The sequence below is a fragment of the Gekko japonicus genome, unplaced genomic scaffold (assembly GCF_001447785.1).
Source record: "Gekko japonicus isolate JY-2015 unplaced genomic scaffold, Gekko_japonicus_V1.1 scaffold3111, whole genome shotgun sequence".
Classification (NCBI taxonomy): Eukaryota; Metazoa; Chordata; class Lepidosauria; order Squamata; family Gekkonidae; genus Gekko; species Gekko japonicus.
Genome location: NW_015174931.1, coordinates 64,336 through 73,639, shown reverse-complemented (window position 1 = coordinate 73,639; position 9,304 = coordinate 64,336). Strand labels below are relative to the sequence as shown.

Sequence of the window (9,304 nt, the reverse complement as noted above, 5' to 3'; positions counted from 1 at the left end):
AGAACAGCTCTGACAGAACTATGGCTTGCCCAAGGTCATCCAGCAGCTACAAGTGGAGGAGTGGGGAATCAAACCCGGTTGTCCCAGATTAGAGTCCATGCACTCAACCACTACACCAAACTGGCCATGGGCCTTCCTCAAAAAGCATGAATTGGCCACAGTGATCCATGCCTTTCCTGTTTTGCTCCCTCTTACTCATGAAGCTGGGTGTGTTTGTGTTAATTGGACTGGATTTGTGTTAACTGGATTGCATTTATATGTTTAAGCACCATTTCCTAGTAATTGTGGTTTTGATTCACCAGCAATTTCTGTGAATTGTAGACTTGAACCCTACAAAAACAAGACATGCAACTTCCTCTTCCACCCTACCCCCCCAGCAAGATTAAGAGAGCCAAACATATCCTCTCTTTTAAAAATATTTTTTTCTTCCAAGTACATTGGGTGGATAGATGGATTACCCGATGCCGCTGATCAAAGACTTACTGGCGGAGGCGGCTAAAGGAAAAATCTTCTCCAAACTGGATTTGAGAGATGCTTATTTCAGAGTGCGCATAAAAGAGGGGGATGAATCGAAAACAGTGTTCAACACGCCGCTGGGGCAGTTTGAGTACCTGGTGATGCCCTTCGGCCTTCAGGGCGCTCCGGGGGTGTTCATGAACTTAATAAACGAGGTCCTACATAAACACCTCTTCAAGGGGGTCCTTGTGTATTTAGATGATATCCTTATCTACTCCCCCGATCTCCCCTCCCACGTGACACTGGTGAGAGAGGTTTTAAAGACGTTGCACAAGCACAAACTGTTTGCTAAGTTGTCCAAGTTTGAATTTCACAAGACTCACATTGCTACATTGACTTTTTGGGGTATAGGATATCCGAACGGGGGCTGGAGATGGACCCGGGGAAAGTCCGGGATGTGGTGGGGTGGGAGGCGCCCCGAACCCGGAGGCAACTACAATCATTCCTCGGATTCTCCAATTTTTACAGAACCTTCCTAAAGAACTTTGCACAAATTAGCCTCCCCCTAACTGATTTATTGAAAACCAAGGGGAAGGGTCCAGATGCCACTAAGCCGGGAGCTAAGTTGCAGTGGTCAGCTGAATGCCAGGAAGCGTTCGAGGGCTTGAACGCCTCTTCACTTCTGAGCCAGTGTTGGCTCACCCAGATGAAACAAAAAAGTTTATTGTGCAAACTGATGCGTCGGACGTAGCGATGGGGGGAGCCATTTTGCAGGAAGGGGATGATGGGCTTCTTCATCCGCTAGCCTATGTTTCTAAAAAGTTCACGGATTCTGAAAGACATTGGTCTGTGTGGGAGAAGGAAGCGGCCGCGATTAAGCTGACGCTGTCGACGTGGAGACATTGGCTGGAAGGGGCCAGGGTGCCGTTTGAGGTGTGGACTAACCACAAGAACGTAGAAACGCTAAAAACGCCACGCAGCCTGAATGCCAAACAGCTGCGCTGGGCTGATTTCTTCTCTAAGTTCCAGTTCACTCTCCACCATTTCCCTGGGACGGCAAATTCCCTAGCCGATGGGTTGTCATGCCTTCCCCAACACGCCAGTCAATGAGACGTCATTCTGGACTCGGTTTTCACACCCACCCACTTGGGGGGGCAGTACTAACTCGCAGTCAAGCGGCAAAACTTCCTGCCTCGCACTCTCCTACCCATCCAGCCGCCCCCCCGTCCCCATGGGAGACGCAGTTCCTCTCGCATTTCAATGAGGAGGATAGCGAGGAGGTGGTGGGGGAAGGTGACTGCCAGCAAGGACAGAATGGTTGCTGGTACAAGGATGGGAGACTGTACGTTCCGATTTTCCTGCGAGGGGAGGTCATGCAGGCAGCCCATGGGTCCAAACTTGCGGGACACTTTGGATTTCTCAAATCCCTCCAGTTGTTACAAAGACAATTTTGGTGGCCACGCATGCGCAAAGACATGTTGAAGTTTGTGCAAACATGTCAAACCTGTGCAATGAGTAAACCGGGGGAACCCCTGGATTGCTAAAACCTCTCCCAACTCCCAACTGGCCATGGGAAGTCGTGTCTATGGATTTTATTACAGACCTACCACCCAGCAAAGGAAAAACGGTTATTTGGGTGGTGGTGGATCTGTTCTCAAAACAAGCCCATTTCGTCCCGTTCGCCTCCATTCCCACCGCCAAACTGTTGGCGAGGGCATTCGTGTCACAGGTGGTGAGACTACATATGTTGCTAAAAAAGGTGGTATCCGACAGAGGTACCCAATTTGTTTCCAAGTTCTGGACTGAACTAATGACTCTGTTGGGGGTGGAACGTGGACTAAGTAGTGTTTACCACCCAGAAACTGATGGACAAACTGAAAGGGTTAACCAAACTCTAGAACAATATCTGAGATGCTTTACAAACTATCAACAGGACGATTGGTGTGAATTATTACCCCTGGCTGAATATTGTTACAATAATTCTGATCATGCATCTATTGGAATGTCTCCATTTAAAGCTTTGTATGGTTATGATAGCCCTCCCATGCCTTTTCTTGACGGGGGACAATTGGAGGGAGGGGGTGATGCAACTGTATGGTGTCAACAACTTCAGGATGCATGGCCTAATCCCTGTAAAACTCTGGATGCTGCTAAAGCAGCTTACAAAAAACAGGCTGATAGAGGTAGGGTGGTGGGTTGGGCTCTACGGCCTGGTGACTCGGTGTATGTGTCTACAAAAAATATCGAAATGTTAAGGCCAAGCAGGAAGTTGGGTTGGAAATTTATTGGTCCTTTTAAAGTTCGTAAAATTATCAATGATGTGGCTGTTGATGTTGAATTGCCTAAGAATTTACGGTCACTACATTCTGTGTTTCATTTCAGCCTTCTGAAAAAGGACAATGGATCTTGTGAATGGCACGGGGATCAAACGCCACCCATGCCTATCTTATTAGATGGTCAGGAACATTATGAAATTAAGTGTATCCTTGATTCTTAGGACGTCCTTCTTCACCCAAAGAGTGATTAACACTTGGAATTCACTGCCACAGGAAGTGGTGGTGGCTACAAGCATGGACGGCTTCAAAAGGGAATTAGATAAGCATATGGAGCAGAGGTCCATCAGTGGCTATTAGCCACAAGGTATAGATAGGGACTCTGGGGCAAGTGATGCTCTGTCATCTTGGTGCTTGGGGGGGTCAACAGTGGGATGGCTTCTAATGTCCTGGCCCCACTGGTGGACCTCCTGATGGCACTGGTATTTCTGGCCACTGTGTGATACAGAGTGTTGGACTGGATGGGCCTTTGGCCTGATCCAACATTGGCATCTCTTATGTTCTAGTTCTACTGCAGACCAGTACAGGTATCCTCTGAGACTATGTAGAAACAGTGCCTGATTTTACCTGTTGTTTGTAGGGTGGCACCCTCAGAAGGATTTGCTCAGCAGGATCCCTTAAAATGTGGGAAGTGCAATGTCCTTCAAGCCCTCAGTCTTCCCACCCAACATCATCTCCATCAGGATTCAGTTTTAATTTTTTTCACTCTTAACCATTTAACCACAACAGTCAGGCAGTGGATCAGGCCCTCTAGCACATCATTGGGGGATTTGGATAAAGAAACACAGATGGGGTGTTAGCAGCAAAACTACAAATTATTTCTCCCAAAGGCTTTACATAGGGATTAAACATCACAGAGATAAGACTGAGTCCTGTGGAATTCCATGGGACAAGTCCAGCTGCCAATGAATGTCTTTCAGTGTATATATGAGTCTCCTATGTCCAATACCCCCCCCCCCATGTTTATCATTGGTTAAAAGTGATTTTGATTTCCCTTTATGTTGCTTGTGCTTCCGCATTATGTTATTCCAATCAGAGACCTGTTCAGTGATCCATGGCTTCAATAAAGTAACCTTTTCTATGGAAATTGACTCCGTTGATTCCAGGTGAAACCTGACAATGGGACAAGTCCCACACTGATGACAACTGGTAAAAACTGAGAGCTCTGAGTCCAGTCCATAAGTAACAATTTAAACTAGTCCAAAGCACTTCCATTAATTCCTGTTTCTCCCCCTAAATGCCTCGATAAGATTGCACCACCAACAGTGTCAAAGGCTTCTGATAAATTCAGTAAGAGCAACAAAGAAACATAGCCCTTGTCTACAATCAAATGGAGATATCATCCAGTGTTGTCTTCTACCCATAGCATGTTCTGAAATGAGATTGAAAGGGGGGTATAGAGCAAATTAACCATCCAGGAAAACCTAGAGTTGCTCTTCAACCATTCTCTATCACTGTCCCAGAAAGTGCAAATTAAAGACCAGGCAAAAATAATAATTCTGTAGTAAAGGGTGGCTCTTTAAATAAGAGATGGATAACCACCTCTTTGAGTGAAGGCACCCCTGAGTCAGTGATTGATTAATGATGGACATCAAGGACTTGTTAACATGATTCCTTATGATTTCAGCATTCAGGGTGGACAAGGATCCTTCCAGAGCAGAAGTGGTAGCTTTCACAGATCCCAAGATCCTGTCAACATCTATTTCAGTAACTGGGTCAAAATGTTCCATAAATGGACCAGACAATGCACTAGACATTTCTTTTGTCTGAACAATATTACAACCAGCATCCAGACTGGAGTGAATTTGAGAGAGTTTTTCAGTCAAAATTTTTGTAAAAGTGTCACAATTAATCATTAGATCCTTAAAATTTAGAAACTCAGATTTTGGAGTCAACAAGTGTCAAAATACATTAAACAACAGAGCTGGGCACAAATAAGCTGATGCAGAGAAGTATACTTTCCTTGCTGCTCTCCTGCGGCTCTCCTGTCTTTTCATGAGCTCTATACTTCTGTCTTTCTTATTCAATTAGAGTTTCCTGTCAAAACTTTTCTAGATATCTTTTGGTCTTCTTTAGGTCACCCAACTCTGTAGTAAACCAAGGTGTCAGATTCTGCCTCAAGGATGGGAAAAGTCAATGGAGGGCAACCACATCAATAGCTTCTAGTAGTTTCTCATTCCAGGCTCCCACCACTGTCTCAACATACCTGTTGTATGGGATTCTAAAATCCCCCAGGACATTCCAGAAATCAGTCAGATCCATATATCTCTGTGTGCAGATCATTTAAACCACCCTTCACCCCTGCTGCGCATTGTTGCCTAGGGTTCCCATTTGCCTGCTTGTGACCACTGCTCAGCTAGGTAATGGGAGGAAACTGGCCAGCAAATGTGGGGGACGTGCTTGTTCTCCCCATGTGGTGACGCAACTTCCGGTGCGACCAGAAGTGATGTCATCATGTTGTGGATGATGCTCTAGCACTCATCCCAAAACTCTATGGAAACCATAGTGAGTGCTAGAAAATCACCACTGGCACAATTATGTCACTTCTGGGTTGTGCTGGAAGATGCATCATTGTGCGCAGATACCAATTGTGCCCCCCCACTAAATTCCCATGTCTCCCATCTCCTGCTGTTTACCAGGCTATGCCTGGCTACCCTATTAGTGCCAAACAGACCCCTGCCTTGAGGAGGCAGTGGTCAGACCACAACACAAGGGTGAACCTCCAGCTCCAAGCCAGACCTTCCCCCAAAGACTAAGTGCAAAAAAATTAACATATATCCTTTGTTAAGCATGGGGGACCATTGAACCTGAAAGAGACCCTAATGGTTAGAGAGGACATAAGATCCTGGGCTGGTCTAGACAAGGTGCTGTTGGCACGAATGTTGAAATCTCTCAGAACAATCAGTCTAGGGGTCTGCAGCATCAATTCCAAGACTACCTCTGCCTAGTTAGATATTATACCCAGCTTTGTGGTTGGTAAATATGGAGAATACCCAATCTCTTCTTGGGATCTAACATAAGGAACAGACAATCAATGCCAGAAAGAGTTCATACTGGGACTCTGCAAAAGGGGAAAGGTTCTCAAAGCATGATAGCCAACACCACCCAGCCTCCAGTGTGGGGTTGATGAAGGACCATATGACCAGGCAGAACTGAGACAGCCTTAGTTTCCAGTATGGTAAGAACCTAGCCTGTGTGTGATTGTGGGTTTTGCTTATTCCTAAGAGAATCTCGAAAATAGCTCCTTCTAGCATGGGCCCAAAGGGACTCTTGTTGACCATAAGGTTAGCTAGAGGTTAAAAATGATGGCTGTGATATTATATTCTCCCCCCCCTCCCCATTTGTTCTAGACATAATGACTGTTTGGCTGCACAGAGCCTCCTGGGGCTCAAATACACTGAGCAGAAACTGTTCTGAAGCTTGTTAAAATATATGTATATATACCCCCCCTCCAATTCCAGCCATTTGCTTTCCTCTTTTAAAAAGAAGGTTCCACATTCTAGAATGCCTGGCCAGGTATCTCTTAACTACTGAAGCTGCCTCCCACTTATCAGCCCAGCTTTCTGTATGGTGTCACTTGAGCAACATAGAGGGGAAAAAGTCCCTGCCTTGAAAAGCTTATAGGCTTGAGAAGTTATGGGACAGGGGTGGGGGAAGAGTGCCCCATAAAAGGAAGCTGATGGAACAGCGATGTCTGGCCTGTGTTGCTTTATCCCCCAACTTGCACTGGATTTCATTAAGCTGTATGCTTATCCAGTAATGTGATCTAAGGAAACGCTCACTGTTGCTTTTAAAACTTGGACAGGGAGGGAGCACAAGAGTGGATATCGTTTTGAAATTAAACTTCCATTTCTCCATAGTCTCTTGCTGCCTGACTCCCAGTGCCTTAATGCACATGGTAGGGTGTCTATTTCTATTCAACACATATTACCCCACATTTTTTGTCCCTTGTGCATGCATTTAAAATAATGGAATGCACATGAAGGGAAAGAAGCAATAGGGCATTACTGTAAAACAAAGAAAGAAACAGAAAACAGCTAAAGGCTTATTAAGATTGTCGTGAAGTAGAGGATTTTTTAAAATTTGGAATTATTGTTTGGTTTTGGAATTTATATGCCATTTTCCACCCTTTTCCTCATTCCTACCCCATTCCCCATACCCACTCCCTAAGTGCACAAGATGGCCTGACCTTCCTTGGCCTGTTACCAGTGGCAACGGCTTCTGTGATGAATGGGCTAATGAGGAAGTGTGCCATCTATTGGGACCATTGCTACAGATGCAGCTGGGGTGGGTTGGGAGTCAGGGCTGTTTTTGAAATTTGACTCGGCCCTTTGTTACTCCAAACTGACCATGAGAGAAAGTAAGGAATAATTTCCTCTTGTAAAAACAGAGGAAGACCTTGTATGGCTGGATCATTGCCTAGTCAGACACTACAGAATGCAATAATATCCCTGCTTCCCCAGTCTAAGCCAGTTCCTGGTGTCTTGAGAAGTGGAGTTTGTAAAGATACTGTTTCCAATGGAGAAGACTTTAAGTAAGGATATTGCTTCTCTCCCATAGTTTTCCTATTACTGATGGTATGACCATCAAAACCTCACTGCAACATAGCCACCAAATGCTGCACTTTACTGTCTTCATGGGAATGAACTGCAACTATTTACCTGTACGAGGGGGGGGGGGGATAGAGATGCATTGAAAGTTACTGCCAAGGTGCAGGAAAATCCTGTTTCCTCTTCAGCTATTAAGATCTGAGTGTGCACCTATAAGTGTAGCTTCAGCTCTTCATCTGCTTTGCTGTCCTCTTTTTGGTCACTATGCAGAGTGACTGAAATATGGGCTAATGGGATGGACTGTTTGGGACAGACTTTAATACAGAGCTTCTTATTGAAATGTCCTGGCTGATCCATTCTTGCAAGGTAGTATGCAAGGAACAAAACAATATAACTACACATAAAATAAACACCATGCACCAACACATATAATCAAATTTCACAATAATACCAGAATAAGGAGATAACTAAATATTGGAATTAAACATCTTTTTTCCACAAGTCACTAAAAGTAATCAAACACATACAAAAAATGGTTTTGTATTTAGACAGAACAGGAAGGAAGTCTATACCCTGATATGACAGTCTCTTGACACCTTAAAGATTAACGCATGTATTATGGCATTGGCTTTGTGAACCACAGCCCATAGATCCAGTGCTACAAACTTTTGTAAGCTGCTTTCAGCAGGTTTGTAGGAGATACAGCATTGACATTTTCTAAATAAATATAAACAGCAGAATGGTGGAATGGGGCATTGTTCTAAAGAGAGACCAAAAGTCTCCAAGACTTTGGCTGCGGTCACACCAGTGAGGAAATGCGGGCAGGAAGCGAGGCTGTTTGCCCCGGGGCGAACTGATGCACGCTTGCGCGATCAGACTCCCCCCCCCCAATTCCAGATGATACTGACGTTTCCCCAATGGCTTTTTACGATGCTCCTGCAGCGCAACGAGACGCCCCAAAGATGACTCTGGGATGCAGGACAGATGTGTCCGTCTGATTGCGTCCCTTTAATCCACGGGGGAATTGCATGTCTGTCGCAGCTTCTGGTACGTATGATCGCAGCCTTTGATGTGTTACATACTTAACCAGGTAGCATTTGATGGCATGTATCCTACCACTCCACTCAACAACATTTGAGCCCTCATCTAGGAGTCTGAAAGAACCATTTATGTCTGAGGAAGACTCCTCAGGCAGGCGTGGGGTTGCCAAGTTCCCCCACCACTGGCCTCTGATGGGAGCCTTTGCTGACAAGAATGGTAGGATAAAAAAGGTAAAGGTTCCCTTGCTCGAAAGCCAGTCGAGTCCGACTCTAGGGTTGCGGTGCTCATCTCCGTTTCCAAGCCGAAAAGCCAGCGCTGTCCGAAGACGTTTCCGTGGTCATGTGGCCGGCATGACTGAACACCAAGGCGCACGGAATGCTGTTACCTTCCCACTGAAGTGGTACCTATTTATCTACTTGCAATTTCTTGCTTTCGAACTGCTAGGTTGGCAGGAGCTGGAACTAGAGGCGGGAGCTCACTCCGTCATGCGGCACCCGGGTCTTGAACTGCAGAACTACTGACCTTCCACAGCCTGCAGTTCAGCGTCTTAACCACTTGAGCCACCGCAGCTCCATAATGGTAGGATACAGGCCTGTATATCCTTGGTTAAGAACCTCTAGGACACCTTTCTCAGCAGATTGCAAGGGAAATGGGTAACCCTACAGGAGAAGCTGGCTCTTCAAATATGCAGGGCCTGAGGCTACAATCCTAAAGACACTTTCCCGGGAGTAAGACCCACTGAACAAAAAGGAATTTACTTTTAAGGAAAGCTGTTTAAAACTGCTCCCTAAGCCAGTTTTGTGCCTATAAGTACTAAATAAGATTCCTTCAAGTGGAGTGAACATTTCATGATGTGACACTTCCCAAGGAAAAAAAATTGTTGCAAGATATTTGCTTTCTTTTAACTGGAGAGATCAATTTAGG

At 45.4% G+C, this 9,304-nt stretch overlaps 1 protein-coding gene across 1 annotated transcript; it reads left to right on the top strand.

The window, feature by feature from the left end:
- Positions 1–461: 461 nt before the first annotated feature.
- LOC107122063 (RNA-directed DNA polymerase homolog) lies at positions 462–761 on the top strand (the record flags this gene model as incomplete). Its single annotated transcript, XM_015425087.1, has 1 exon — positions 462–761. A coding segment is annotated over exon 1 (300 nt), but the record flags the coding sequence as incomplete, so codon positions are not given.
- Between the last annotated feature and the right edge of the window lie 8,543 nt (positions 762–9,304).